The following is a 15,936-nucleotide window of genomic DNA, read 5'->3' as shown; positions in this document are numbered from 1 at the left end:
ACCTCTTTACCTCACTGTAGCTACTTTTACAATTTTGACTTTGAATTGAAACAGCTTTTCTTTTGAACATGCCAAGTGCTAACTTGGGTTAGCTCTGCTGTGTCCAACACACAGGAGCTGGATTTTCGAAGTGAGGTCGGCAACTCAGATGCCTGGATGAATACTGATTGCCAATCCGTGCTTCACACGATGCTATTTTCAAATGTAAATACCCTAATTGGGGAGGAGGTGAGCTTGGCACCTATTAAATGGCATCAAGCTCCTCCAGGAGGCAGGAGCTGCCTGTCTAATGCTAGCGGAAAAGGCAGACGGCAGCCATGATGGAGCCTGCTGTGGCCTTGCTGAAGAGAGTGAGCTGCTCTTCAGAGGGCCAGCAGCATAAAGGGGCAAAACTGAGGTAATGTGCATGATCTGTCGCAGGATACCTGAGGGCCTGACAATAAAAAAAAAATCAAATAAAATTTTCTCTTCGCCCTGTGGTGAACCCTATAAATTGCACTAACATGTAGCAGACTGTTCAGATTTGCTGAAATCGCCTTTGAAAATTACAACCACAAACTTGCTGGCTTGTTAACAAACTCCTAATGGAGCTTAATGGGCTATTAATTGGAGGTTGTTCCCTATCCCGCCCCCAACCCCGCAATTTGAACATTTCAAATTGTGCCAGAGGCATTGGGGGTCTTAAGATGACTGCCAGGGTCGTGATTTTCGAATCACCTCCTACACTAGGTCCTGACTCCACTGGCAATTGAAAATCTGGCCTAAGATTTTAAACCAAACAATGTTGAGTGTGTTCAGAGAGATTGGGATTTATTTGAATTGTCCTTTCTGGATTTGGTTTGGTGTTTGTGTCTTAACTTATACAAGACCTATGCACTCATCACTGCCTATGCTTGTTGAGCTGTGCTCTCTCAGTCCCTGAAACAACTTTTCCGTCTTGTTTTCAAATCCCTTCATGGCTTCGCTCCTCCCTATCTCTGCAACCTCCTCATGTCTTCTGAGAAATCTACATTCATACAATTCTGTCTTCTTGTTCATTCCTCACTGCCTTCACCCCACTATGGCTGGCTGTGCCCTCGGCAGTCTGTGCCCTGGGCCCTGGAGTTATCCCCTTAAACATCTCCATCTCTCTCTCCTTCTTCAAGACACTCCTTAAAACCCATTTCCCTGACCAAGCTGGTCCCATGCCGTAATGTCTCCTTCTTTGGCTTGTGTGTCAATGTTTGTTTGAGAATGCCTGGGGCCATTTTATTACATTAAAGGTGCTATATAAATACAATTCATTGTTGCTATTGTTATGGTGTCTGTGTATATTACCTTGTTGTGCAGAGAAAATGCCAGATTTCAGACCTGCTCTTCTAGCTGGCCTCCCGGCCTCCATAAACCAACTCCGTCAAACTCCAGGCGTGGGTTTGATGTCATGCTAAGCCATTGTAGGCCCATCCTTACTGATCCTCATTTGCTCCCAGACCTCCATGTTTAAAATTCTCCTCCTCATGTTTAACTCCTCCTCCCTTCCCTCACTGCAACCCGCCCCCAGCCCTGCAACACCCCCAAGGTTTCCATTCTTCCGATTCCAGTCTCTTGCCCACCCTCCCATTTCTTTGCCTCACTGCTAGTGGCCAGACCCTCAGCAGCATGCCTTCAACCCTGGGATTTTCTGCTTAAAACCCTCCACCTCCCTCTTCTCCTTTCAAAGACCCCCTTCAAAATGCATCTCTTGGAGCAAGCTAATGGTCGCCCCACCTGACTGCTTTTTCTCGGACACAGGGCCTGTTATTCCTCACAAGCCTGTGAACATATTTTCCTACGGCTAAGACATGCATAGAAGCAAATGGTTGTTACTGTCTCCTCAGACACTGTAACTCCCATCTGTGGTGTTTCTGGAAGTGGTTGGAACATTTACAGGAGCAAGCTTGGTGGTCTGAATTGATATGATTTGAGAACAAAGGTCAGGATAACATTTTGCTTCGAGAAGCAGCTACCAATGTAATTAGAAAATTCTTTTGTGTGTGGTTAATTCACTAACAGATTCTCTTGTTTCCTTAGAATGCTCGTTATATCTGGAACAGGGAACAGCTCAAAAGCCTTGACCTGTCAAGAGTAGAGCATTTAATGGGTAAGCAGACCAAATTATTTTTTAGCTGGTGCTCCCTGGTTAGACTGTGGTCCAGGCCTAAGGCACAGATAGTGCTCTCTCTCTTTTATTTATTCCTTGCCAACTTTCTCCCTTTTCCTCCTGAGGATGCGAGTTTTTTTGCTGAGATAAGGTTTCAAAGCCGAGTCAGACTTAAGAGTCAATGAGGCACCCATCGGTGTATTTTAGATGATACAGGTAAAGTGTGTCAAATTCGGCTGTCCAAAAGCCAAACATTTTTAGGATGTACCATGCATCAATTCTAGTTGAGTAAAAAATAACTTACCTTGGACAATTTGGCTATGCACAGTATTAGCACAGCCTGACTAGTTAGCCCTTTCACACACTCCGGTAGTGACCCTTGACCTCACCTGTCCGGGCTTGACCTAAAATTCCCCTGGCACGGTCCACCTTATCCGAAGTTGGGCAAGATGAGAAATCGTACCTGCCCTCGGTTCCAGTTGCCAGTTTTGAGATGCGGTAAGTGGGAAATCCAGTTGAGTAGCTCTGAAGTCCGCACATGTCCAGTTGGATGTCTGGTTAATTTCCACCCCCCTCTCCACCTTCCACACCGTCCCTAATCCACTGAGCCCAACTACAGTGCCTGAGTTAAGACCGACTGACACAGCACAGACAGGAAATGGAAGTTGGGATTTTCTAATTTCCCATTGACTGATTGCTTACTAAACATTTGGAAGAGTTCCTTCGATGATCACCATCGTGCTCCTGTTGATCTGCGGAAGGCAGTTTTAGATCGTAGTGCTGAGGTGACCCCCCTATTCATTCCAGAATGGTGGGCCACTCAATACATAATCTTGCAGCCCAGTTGATACTGGTGAACTGTGAACTTTTCAACTGAATCATTCTCTGGGTATGATCATCAATTGAAAGGTGAGCAATTATTGCCCATCCCCAGTTGCCCTGAGAAGGTGGTGAAGACTGCATTCTTGAGCCTCTGCTGTCCGTCTCTGTCATGATTTGATACAATGGTGGAGCTTGCTGGACCATGTCAGAGCGGCCTGGACTGTGTGGGACTGGAGTCACATACAGGCCTGACCAGGGTAGGAAGGCAGATTTCCTTCCCTAAGAGATATTTATTGAACCAGTTGAGTTTTTACAACTGCTTCACGGTAACTTTTACTGATGCCAGTTTTTTTATTTCCAGCTTTATTAAATTGAATTGAAATTCTAAAACTGTTGGGATTTTCCATCGCATGGCCTGGTTTGTTAGTCCAGGCCTCTTAACCACTACTCTTCACCATAATAAATCACCATGGAAACTGTTTGGATCATTATTTTTATAATAGATGAACAATCATCTTGAGACTTAGTTTTGCATTCTGAGACACAAGAGCTAGATCATGTGTGAGCCTTGAGTAGTTATAAAAGACTTCATCCTAAACGGAATTGCTCTTGTATTTAATGCTATCTGATTGTGTGCTGTGTGTACATTTGGTAATCACAACAATGAATGGACCCTTCAGACTGTGTTTTATTGAGTGGCCAGTACCTTGAAGAGTACCTGTTGTGGGATAAAAAACTAAGTTCATCGGCATGTCACAGTCTTGGTAGAATTGGACTGTCGATTCACACAAGAATTACAACCAGGTTCATGCAACCGGCAATAGGATCTTGATATGCATAGGCAAGGCACCTAATGAGTGTTTCCAGCAGGCAACCTGGACACCTGAATGCTAGGTTACTGTTTGGTAGTTGGCACACTTCTGGGGAAGATCATTGTGACCCAAGATTCAAACCCCTTCCTTCATTTTACACCGACAAAATGGCAAAACAGTGTGGAATTTCCACACCCTCGGGTCCCTTGATCAAGATTGTAATCCCCCTCCTCCAGGTGCCAAGCCCTATGATGGCAATGGCAACCTTGGACTTCCATTGGATTGGTCCATGATTATGTTTGGCAAAGTGCTGCAGTGACATGCTGTTGTCTTCTGCAGTATGGCCAATCAGGAAACTCTCCCACTCTTACCACCTCCCATCAAACATATTGGAAGGATTTATAGGCTGATAATCAACCTGTTTGGCCACATTATGAACACACCTTCCGTGGCCATCAAGTCCTGAAGTGGGACTTGAACCTGGAGCTTCTGGCCCAGAGATGGGGATGCTACCCACTGTGCCACAAGACCTTCCTCACGATTGCAAAATTCCACTCAAAAGATTCTGAGACTCATTTCTACGTTAAATATGCAGGCCTGAAATTTCAGGCACTTTCATTTTTAGACAGGTGGGATTGGACTCTGCACCTGAACGATGAGGGGTCAAAACTTCCCTGACATTTGGACTTTGACCCCACTGTAATAGAGCTGGTGCAGCACAAAAGCCCCTGAGTAAGTGGGTCCAGGAGGTGGTGGGCACGAGGCAACACAGTGGGTTGGGCTAGAAGAAGGTGGAATCAAGTTCATGGGAGCCTGGAATCGTGGCAATTGGGGATCTCTGGGCAGGCCATCAGGGAGTGGTCAATCAGGGGAGAAGACCAGAGCATGGGAGGGAGGACCAGGCATCAGTAACTGTGGCAAAAAAATGGTGAGTGGGGGGGAATTTCTAGGCCATGAGTTTTATAGATATTGCCACAATGATGGTGTAACATAGAGGCACAGTTATGCCTTCCTTTCCATGTGTGGGATTTTTTAGACAACGATGTTTCCAGCCCCGCCACCTAAAGAATCGGCAAGGAACTTAACTCCTCCAATCATGGCAGCCCTGCGGCCATTTACTGCTCCACGGAGTGTTGTTTGGTTGGAGGGTAGACTTCCGCCAACCACTTGGGGGCAGAAGTCCCACCTCAGAGAGCTGCTGTCCAATCTGATTGGTCAGTAGCTCTGTAGTCCCAGCCGCAGCCGTGCCCAGGATTAGAACTACACACAGTGCCCAGATTCTAAACCTGGAGTCCAGGATCAGGTATGTGCAGGGGGTCTCATGGTGGGGAGGCCCAGGTGGAATTGGGAGAGGGGGCTGGAGTCTTGATGGGAACGCTTGGGGTTGCTGGGGGCGGGGAGGGATGGAATCCCAATGAGTGCCAGGCCTTGAGGAGGAGTGGTGGTGGAGGGATCCCCAGCAGGGTCCAGACCTTGGGGAGGGGCGAAGGGTGTCTGCTGTGGAAAAGGGGCTTTTGAGGGAGCCCATCCTGCCTGAGGGTGGCCTGCCAGGCTTACGGCCTGCCCCTGAACTCCTTCCACCAACCTCAAAATTGTTGCCGGACAGGAAGCAGCCCTTAAAAGGGTCTCAATTGGGGCAGGGGCAGGTGAGCCACTCTAGACCCTTGCCGGGAAATGGTTGTGTAGTGGTAACTTCACTGGTCTATTAATCCAGAGGCCGAGACCAATGCTCTGGGGACATAGGCTCAAATCCTACCTCGGCAGCTGGTGGAATTTAAATTCAATTAATGACATTGGGAATTAAAAGCTGATCTCAGTGATGCTGACCATGAAACCATTGTTGATTGTGATAAAAACCCATCTGGTTCACTAATGTCCTTTAGAGAAGAAAATCTGCCGTCCTTAGCTGGTCTGGCCAGCATGTGACTCCAGACCCCCAGTAATGTGGTTGACTCTTAACTGCCCTCCGAAATGGCCAAGCAAGACACACAGTTCAAGGACAATTAAGGATAGGCAACAAATGCTGGAATTGACAGTGATGCCCACATCCCATGAAAGAATAGATAAAAAAAACTGCCCCCTGTAAAACTGCAGACGGGCTGGGGGTGGGCAGAATGGCAGTGGGACAGCCACTGAGGAATTTAATGGGCCACCCTTGCTTGCAAACATTTAAATCCTGCCCCAAGAGTGGTTCCTAAGGTATGTTAAGTGATGTTTTGTGCATTGGTGATGCCGGAGCCCAGCACTGTTTCTGAATGATGGCGATTGGTGCTCACCTTGTGCTCCTCTTTGTGTCCCCCAGCCCTGTTTGAACACGGTGACCTGCAGTACGAGTTGGAAAGGAATAAAACCACTGACCCCTCCCTGGAGGAAATGGTGACAGCAGCAATCAGAATTTTGAGCAAGAACCCGAAAGGTTTCTTCTTACTGGTTGAAGGTAAATACCCAACACGGCTTCTGGATGGAGCTTTAACCTTTGTTACGATTGAATCGGACATTAAATGACGTTGAAATAAGATCGATTGGAAAACTCTGAGGGTGAGATTTTTCCACTCCTGTCCACTGCGAGACCGGAGATTCCCTCCCGAAGTCAATGAACCTTTCACTGGCCCGACAAATGCACCCTCCCACCCGCCACAATTCCCGCAGTGGGCGGGACTGGAAAATTTAGGCCTAAGTTTTATTTCTCTCTCTATTTTCTGACACAGCACATTAAAAAAAATTCTTTCATGGGATGTGGGCGTCGCTGGCAAGGCTGGCATTTGTTGCCCATCCCTAATTGCCCTGGAATTGAGAGGCTTGCTCAGGCGTTTCAGAGGGCAGTTAAGAGTCAACCACATTGCTGTGGTTCTGGAGTCACATGTTGGCCAGACCAGGTAAGGTTGGCAGATTTCCCTCCCTAAAGGACATTAGTGAACCTGGTGGGTTTTTACAACAATCAAAGATAGTTTCATGGTCACTGTTGCTGGGGCTAGCTTTATATTCCATATTTATTGATTAACTTTAGACTCCACCATTATGCCACTATTTCCACCTACATACTAGGAGTTGAAGCTGGGTCGCCCTGCTCTCTGTGCCAGGCAGGGCACTGTGCAGTGTGTTCAATCACTGTCACTGAATTAACTGCAACCACCGACCCCCATTAAGTATTTACCGACAGATCACAAGCCATGCTCTTTTTAAGGATGTAGCACATGACTTTCAAAAGTCACCTGCCAAGCTAGAGAGTTCAAAGTAATGTGAATCGTGAATGTTGAGCAAGTCCTCGGCTGTGGTTAAATCCTGTTGATCAATTCAGGAGTGCTGATTTTACAACTGAGATCACATGCCTGTGTTTAAGCGGCACATTCTCAGAATTGGCTGCCAACCCTTTGATGTCCATGCCCCACTATAGACTTGAGTGCACAATCCAGGCTGACACTCCAGTGCAGTGCTGAGCGGCTGCTGCACTGTTAGAAGTGCCCTCTTTTGGATGAGGCGTCAAAACAAGGCCTCATCTGTCCTCTCAGCCAGATATAAAAGATCACGTGGCACCATTTCGAAGGAGAGTAGAGGAGTTATTCTAAGGGATTCAACCAAGATTACTAAAAAGAGATTTTCCTGCCATGATTACATTCTTAATAACAGTGATTGCTCTGTAAAAGTAATGTCACTTCAGGCCTTACAAATTTCACAGTTTTGCCTCTTGATCACGTGGCAAGATGCTCTTCACTTAATACTTCGCTGTGAACTGCTAAAATAGTTGGAGGCCTATTGTGGGCATTATTTAGTGCCCTCCCCACCTGGTGAGTATGATGGAGGGGGGTCATTCAATCAGGTGGAATAGTGGAGGGTGGAGACCCACATCATCTTCCCACCTCAGCCCAGGTTAAATCTGTGGCCTAGAGATGGCCTTCCCACCCCACTGCCAATTGAGGCCCTTAAGTGGGCATTTAATGACTGCCTAATGGCTTCATCCCACTGCCACTGAAGTTGATCCAAAGGTGGGTGGAGGACTCTCTATGTGGCAAGCTCACAAAACAAACCCTAGGGGTTGGGGGTGTGTGGTGGGGGGTTCCTTTGTCAGGTGATCAGTGCCTGTTCGAGGGACCCGGCATTGGGAAGGGTGGCCCAAAGAGTGCCACCTTGCCCTTGCTGCCGATCTCATTCCCCATGACCCCCATCCTGTGACCCACCCCTCCCACCATTACTCACTTGTGCCTGCGCCTGTGATGATCCTTGGCCTAGGGTGGGTGTAGTACTCGCAGCAGCCATCATTTTCCTAATGGCGCTGCCGCGCAACGAAGAGTTGCTATCCTCTGATTGGTTGGCAGATCTTGGCAGGCGGCACTTCTGTTTCAGGGTCCTTAATCCTGGGAAAAGCTTGCCACAGCCCATTTAAGTGCCTGATTGGCACTTCATTCAATGGGCCTTCTGAACAAGAGATGACGTGAGGCTCATTCAATACTGCCCAATGAGTGGAATGAAAATTAGATAAGTTCTATGACTGGTGGTGAACTGTGCCGTCTAATTGCTGCCTGTGTGGTATAATAATGGCTGAAGAGGATTTATTGCAACAAATTCCATCCATAGCCTTCTGGCTAGACCCTTCAGAAACAAAAACCACAAAGTTATTTTGTGTATGTGTTTTAAGTGCTACTTAGCATTCATGGATACATTTCATATGAAAGGCCCTTTGGGAACATACATTGCTAACATTGTTTACCTCCTGAAATAATTACAGATGTTGAATACACAATCAATTTTCACACAGCCTTAAAGTTGACTCCACATAGTTTAAACTGATTTCAACATATTAGTCTGAATTTAACTTTCCCTTGAAATTTCCGGACCATTTTGCTAAATAAGCAGAGTAATTTCAAATTAGAGAAATACATTAAGTGATATTTATAGATTTCTCATCGGGCAAAATTATTTTAGGCAAATCTTTCAGTTTTGTACTTCTGGTGCTAAGGCCCAACCATCAGGTAAGAATGAGGGTTTAGGGTTATGGGTGAGGGGTATCATTGGTAGGGTTAGGGTTAGGGTTTGGTTGGAGTGAGAGTTGGGGGTTAGGGTTGGAGTTGGGGTTTAGGATTAAGTGTTAGGATTAGGGATATCATTGGTAGGGTTAGGGTTAGGTTTAGGATTGAGGTTAGGGATATCACTGGTAGGGGTTAGAATTGGGGGTTGGGGTTGGGGTTATGGTTAAGTGTTCAGGATGTTGTTGGTAGGGTTAGGGGTTAGGCTTAGGGGTTGTTAGGGTTAGGGTTGAAGTTAGGGATATCATTGGTAGGGTTTGGGGTTATAGTTGGGGATTATGGTTGGGGTTGGGGTTATAGTTAAATGTTAGGTTAGGGATATCATTGGTAGGGTTAGGATTTGGGTTTGGTGCTATGGTTAGGGTCAAGGTTGGGGTTAGGTTTAAGGATATTATTGGTTGTTAGCTTCAAGAATAACGTTGGCTAGGGTTACAACAATAACAACAACAACTTACATTTATATAGTGCCTTTCATGTAATGAAATGTCCGATGGCCCCTTCACAAGAGCATTATAAAATAAAGTATGACATGGAGCCACACCAGGAGATTTGGTCAGATGACCAAAAGCTTGGTTAAAGTGATATGTTTTTAAGGAATGCGTTAAAGAAGGAAAGCGATGTAGAGATTGGGGGGGTTGTTGAAGGGAGGGTATTCCAGAGCTCGGGGTCTCAGCAACTGAAGGCATGCCCACCAATGGTGGAGCAATTAAAATCGGGGTTACTCAAGAGGCTACAATTAGAGGAATGCAGATATCTTGGAGAGTTGTGAGCCTGGAGGAGATTATAGAGATAGGGAGTGGCAAGGCCATGGGGGGATTTAAAAACAAGCATGAGAGTTTTAAAATCAACTTGTTACTTGACCGGGAGCCAAGGTAGGTCAGTGAACACAAGTGATGGGTGAATGGGACTTTGTGCGAGTTAAGACGCGGGCAGCAGAGCTTTGGATGACCTCAAGTTTACAAAGAGTAGAATGTGGGAGACCAGCCGGGAGGGAGTTGGAATAGTCAAGATAAGAGGTAACAAAGGTATGAATGAGGCTGTCAACAGCAGATGAGCTGGGGCAGGGGTGCAGTTAGCTGATGTTATACATGTGGGAATAGGCAGCCTTAGCAAAGGCACGAATGTCAAGCTGGAAACTCAGAACTTAGGGCTGGAATATCACACGTCAAGTTAAGGAGAAACTAGGGCTCGGGTCTCGGCTAGGAATATCACAGGCTAGTGTTAGGAATATCGTGAATCAGGGTTGGACTATCACAGCTTAGGTTTGGGAAGATCACGGGTCAGGAATATGAGTGGCTAGAGCTCGACTGTCATGGTCTAAGGATAAGAATGTCATTGGTCAGGAATATCGAGGGTTAGGGTTAGGAATTTCATGCATTTGGAGCTGGGACTATCACAGATTGGGGTGAGAGGTGGGAACATCACAGGTTCAAGTTAGTAGAATTACAGGCTGCCCCTGTGCAATTGCTTTTGTTTTGTGTCCCAGTGGGTGAGGCTCAGTGCTGGGAGTGCAACTGGAAAAAACTCCCTTAAAAATTTGTTTGGTTAGGAAAAGAGTCCAGGATGTACAGAAAAAAGGAGCAGCTTTCCTGAGCAGACTATTCTGGTATTGGTGTGACTGTGCATTTGTCAACAGAAACCTCATTTTAAAAAGATAAATTAGAAGCAGAGCAGCCCTTTAAACTCTACTGGGACCAGCAGCTTTCAGTATCTTCTACTGTGTGCATTGTAGCTGCAGATTCCTGTCTCTATGTACAAGGTCGACACCGGAACACATTATCAGGCTCATTCCTGTGGCTGATCCATTCACTGGGCAGAGCGACATGATTGTAGAATTGAGTACAAATCACTAAACCCCCCCTCCCCCCAGAATATGAATATTTGGGTTCTATTTTCTTTTCAGACTTTTTGAATGTGCCAGGACAGTTCCTGGTTAAAGTGTGTTCAGGTTACAGGCTGAAATATGTTATCTGGAATTGCCTTTTCCATACATCACCACCTCCCCAGACTCCCCCCCAACAACCACTGCAAGTCACACCCACTCCAATGGCGAGGAAGGATGTTGCTGCTATGTTAAGGCTGTCAGCATCATGATCTGTGATTGGCTGGCAGGGAGTCTCATTCAGCCAGATGAGAATGGGTAAATGTCAACTCTGCTAAAGTTGGCCATTTTTAGTGTTAGTGGAATGTAAAGGGAATAACTCTTCCTAACCCAGCTAAATTACCCTGGAGTGATTGAAGATTCTCCACTCTGGTTTCTAATGGATGTTGAGGGACCTGAACCTTGTGTTAACTTGTTGGTGTGTTGTGTGGACCCTTTCACATGGGACCGATGAACAGATCCAACATTTCATCCACTTAGCCTGACATGGGCCACAGCCATTCTCGTATAATGGGGTCGATAGAGAGAAACTGTTTCCCCTGGTGGGAAGTGTCCAGAACTAGGGGGCATAATCTTAAAATTAGAGCTAGGTCATTTAGCGGTGATGTCAGAAAGTACATCTTCACATACAAGATTTCGGAAATCTGGAACCCTCTTGTTAAGACTGGGGGTCAGTTGAAAATGTCAGAACCTAAGATGAGTAGATTTTTATTTGGTAAGGGTTTTAAAGGTTATGGAAGTACAGTGGTTAAGTGGAGCTGAGTTGCAAATCAGCCATGATCTTATTGAACAGTGGAACAGGTTGAAGGGGCTGAATGGACTCCAATGTCAGTGTGGGATTCCAGGGACTGGTCACTTGGCTTTCTATCCAGAGATCGAGTGAGGCAAATGTGTGGTGAAGGAAGAATTGGAGAAAGGAGGGAGGTCTAAAAAAAAGAAAAAAGTAATTAAGATGATTGTGATAGCATTAGCAAAATGCCAAGTACACATGATTCGACAGAATGTGTGAGGATTGCCCTTTACAAGCCTGCTGGAAACGGCAGGGAAATTGGAGGTTGACCAAAGTCAGATAGTTATTTTCTCTTCTGTTCTACTGTCCTAGCTTGTTGTACAACATCCTATTGGCTTCATTAATTGTTGTCAGATATTGTTTGGATATACTTAGTGTTGAACTTGGAAGCCCTGATTAGCTCACTTGGCTAGCGTGAGATTTGGACTAATGGCAGCAGCATATGGGTTCCGGCTGAATTAGACTTGCAGCCTCCCTCCTTACCCTGCCCTGTACTAAAATCATAGCATAAGCTGGGGCTTGGTGACCCATGAATAACTGAGGATGCTACCTGGAGGAAAAAGCAGCTTCAAGTCTAAATAGATTCCGAGGACTCTTTCAACACTGCTTATGGATCACGTGTTGTCAATTTTCCTTCCTATTTCTGGTCCTTTACACTTGTCTGTAGTACAATTCATCTGCCATAGCTCTGCCCATTTACACCCTTTGTCTAAATCATTCAATAATCTCTGAGTTTCTTCCTCTGATTCCACTGACCTAGCTAAGTTTGGTATCATCTATAAATGTGACCACATGGCACCACGTTTCTGAATCATGGTCATCTATATCAAAAAGGTAGCAACTGTGGTCCGATCAATGAACCCTGGGACTCCACACTCATTTGTTCTACTCAATTCTGACTTAAATCTTTTCATATATGCTATTGTTTCCTATCCCACTGCTAGTTTCTTATCTCTTCTCAGGGTTTACCTTGCACTCTCAGAGCTTTGTGTTTGGTTAAGAGCCTCACGTGTGGAACTTTATCGAAAGCCTTTCATCAGTTGGGGTACACTGTGTCGTAAGGCTTCCCATAATCTACTTGGGTTGCCACTTACCCAGAGTTAAGGTGGTCGGTCCAGCAGCAGCTTCAGCTCACATCTTTTATTAATTTAATAAGAGGTTTTTCCTGCATATAAAAACATATCCCATCTCATATGACACAGTCAGATGAGGGGACATGTTTAAATAAATCTTGACTCCATGAATTTAATATTTTCAGTAGCGATTCAATCTCCCTGAGGCAGCTCTGTGCTTCAAGGAAACTGAAGCGCTCTTTCGCGTGGGTCCTATGCTGAGCAGCCCTTGATTAGCCCACCCAAGTAAAATGGCGGCGCGGAGCCGATCACAGCCGACAATCAGCTCCACGCTTGCCCCTGCCCACTCCTGCCAAGCCTGCTGCCTGAAAAATTCAGGCCAAAGTATTGGCCCTCATTTTTTAAAAATGCCGAATCTTTTGTGTGTTTTTCCTATGCCCTGAGATAATGAATCAATGTTTCCTTCTAAAGGTGGCAGGATAGACCATGGACACCATGAAGGAAAAGCCAAGATGGCTTTGTATGAAGCTGTGGAAATGGACAAGGCCATCGGGAGGGCTGGCTCCTTAACCCGAGACACTGATACACTAACAGTCATCACAGCCGATCATTCTCACGTTTTTACATTTGGTGGTTATACTTTCCGAGGAAGCAATATATTTGGTGAGTCCAACAAGAGCAACTTGTATTTTTATGGCACCTTTAATGTGATAAAAAAAACCTCAAAACCTATCAAAAGAAGTCGATACTGAGCCACATAAAGCGATATTAGGGCAGATTAACAAAAGCTTTGTGAAAAGTTTTAAGGAGCATCTCAAAAGAAGAAAGAGCAGTGGAGAGGTGGAGATGTTTAGGGAGGGAATTCCAGAGCTTGGGGACTTGACTGCTAATGTCATGGCTATTAATGATGGAGCGATCAAAATCGAGGATGTGCAAGGTGTCAGATTTGGAGGAGTCCAGAGGTTTCAGAGGGTTGTAGGTTGGGGGCGATAACAAAGATGGGAAGGGGTTAGAGCATGAAGGGATTTGAAGGATGACAATTTAAAACTCAATGTATTGCTTAACCATATCTCTGATTATTTTATTAATATGCTGTCTCAATTGCTAAATGCCAGGGTTATTGAGTATAATGGCTCTTTCCTGGTTTTAAATGTTTTTATGTTTTAGGTGGCTTCTGGGGATTTGGGAATAGTTTTTACCTTGTGCCTTAGTCCACTGTAAAAACCAATGTTTTATGAGAATGATTCCAGGGATGAGGGAATTCAGCTCGGAGAACCTGGGACAGTTCTCATCAGAGAAGAGATGATTGAGAGAGGATTTGAGAGAAGTGTTCAAAATCATGAGGGGCCTAGACAGAGAAGATAAAGAGAAACTGTTCCCACTGATGCAAGGGCCGAAAATCAAAGGACATTGATTTAAGGTGACTGGCAAAAGAACCAAAGACGACATGAAGAAAAACGTTTTAATGAGGAGGTAACAGAGAAGGTTGATAAGGACAATGCTGTTGATGTGGTGTATATGGATTTTCAAAAAGCATTTGATACAGTGCCACACAACAGACTTGTGAGCAAAATTCAAGGTCATGGAATGAAAGGGAAAGTGGGCACTTGAATAAGAAATTGGCTGAGTGACAGGAAACAGAGTAGTAATAAATGGTTGTTTTTCAGTTTGGAGGTGGGTTTGTAGTGGAGTTCCTCAGGGGTCAGTGTTGGGACCCTTGCTCTTCCTGATAGATATTAATGACATAGACTGTGGTTGCAGGGCATGATTTCAAAATTTGCAGATGATACGAAGATTGGAAATGTTGCCAACTGTGATGGGGATAGTCTAGAACTTCGAAAGGACATAGACATGCTGGTGGATTGGCAGACATGTGGCAGATGAAGTTCAATGCAGAGAAGTGTGAATTTGGCAGGAAAGATATAAGAGAGATAGTATAAAATAAAAGGAGAGCCTCTAAAGGAGGTGCAGGAACAGAGGGACCTCAATTTATATGCACATATGTTATTGATGATGGCAGGTCATGTTGAGAGAGCAGTTAATAAAGCATATAGCATCTTAGGCTTTATTAGCAGGAGCATTGAGCTCAAGAGTAAGGAGGTCATGTTGAACTTGTACAAGACACTAGTTAGGCCTCATCTGCGTCCATTACTTAAGGAATGATGTGAAGGCATTGGAGAGAGTACAGAGGAGATTCATAAGAATGATTCATGGGATGAAGAACTGTAGCCATGAGGATAGAGTGGAGAGGTTGGAAATGTTTTCCTTGGAGAAAAGAAGGCTGAGAGGAGACTTGATAGATGTATTCAAGATCCTGAGGGGTATGGACAGGGTAAATAGTGAGAAACTGTTCCCACTCAAGAGAACATCAAGAACTAGAGGGCACAGATTCAAAATAATTAGCAAAAGGAGTAAATCTGAATTGAGGCAATTGAGGGTGGTTGGAGTCTGGAACAGATTTCCTGAAAGGGTTGTGGAGGCAGGTTCCATTGAGGTATTCAAAGGGAATTGGATTGCTACCTGAAAAGAGAGAATGTGCAAGGTTACGGGGATAAGACAGGGGAGTGGGACTAGGTGGAATGCATTTTCAGAGAGCCAGTGCAGGCTCGATGGGCTGAATGGCCTCCTTCTGCACTGTACAGATACTATGAAGGGTTACGATCTGGAATGCACTGCCCGAGAGTGTGAGGGAGGGAAATTCAGTCTGATTTTTCCAAGGGGAATTGGATAAGCACCTGAAGGGAAAAAAATTACAGGGCGGAGGGGGGGAGGGCAGCAGAGGGCAGCAGGGACTGGCTAAATTACTCTTGTAGAGAGCTAGCTGTGGCTTGACAGGCCGATGACCTTCTCCTGTGCTGCAACCTTTGAATGATTCTACTTGGCGCGTTTCCATCTCGAGCTACTGTGAACTAAACCCAGCATGCTTTGCCTGTTTTGACTTGTGACTCAAAGACCTGAACTAAATCATTTAAGCCACACACACTGCTGCAAACCTTAATGATCAGTCTCAGGATAAAAATGTCATGGGATGCACAACCAGTAAATGTGAATCATTCCTAAAGCTTCTGAGAGATTTGTCAAATAACTTGTGATTTCAATATCTGCAAATTAACTGGCTAACTGGCTGTGTTTTAAGCAGATGGTATCCTCAATTATAGCCCTGCAACTCAAACATGTCAACCAAAGAACTTCAATAACAGGGCAATGAATTATTGCTGGAACTACCTTTACACTGGGGATACAAAACATATCTGCTCTCAGTTTCTGGTGTGATTGCAGTTATTTAACTTCATCTCCTGTCAAAAGGAACTCTTTAATGTTAATTGAGTGAGCTTCCAGTGCTAACATGCCCTCAGAGATGACTTGCCTTTTCGAATGATGTGAATTTTGACCTCTTGCTTACATATGTAAAGGCCC

At 45.2% G+C, this 15,936-nt stretch overlaps 1 protein-coding gene across 1 annotated transcript in view; it reads left to right on the top strand.

Annotated features, from left to right (window-relative positions):
• The window catches only part of alpl (alkaline phosphatase, biomineralization associated), a 121,501-nt gene that overhangs the window by 87,991 nt on the left and 17,574 nt on the right, over window positions 1-15,936 (top strand). The window contains exons 9-11 of the mRNA XM_041206405.1: window positions 2,050-2,119; window positions 6,056-6,190; window positions 12,991-13,182. Coding sequence (XP_041062339.1) covers window positions 2,050-2,119; window positions 6,056-6,190; window positions 12,991-13,182 — 397 coding nt within the window. The remainder of the gene's footprint in view (window positions 1-2,049; window positions 2,120-6,055; window positions 6,191-12,990; window positions 13,183-15,936) is intronic.

This window comes from Carcharodon carcharias, chromosome 15, assembly GCF_017639515.1.
Source record: "Carcharodon carcharias isolate sCarCar2 chromosome 15, sCarCar2.pri, whole genome shotgun sequence".
Taxonomy (NCBI): domain Eukaryota; kingdom Metazoa; phylum Chordata; class Chondrichthyes; order Lamniformes; family Lamnidae; genus Carcharodon; species Carcharodon carcharias.
Note: the sequence above shows the minus strand (reverse complement) of the source record. Positions and strands in the feature narration are given on the sequence as shown.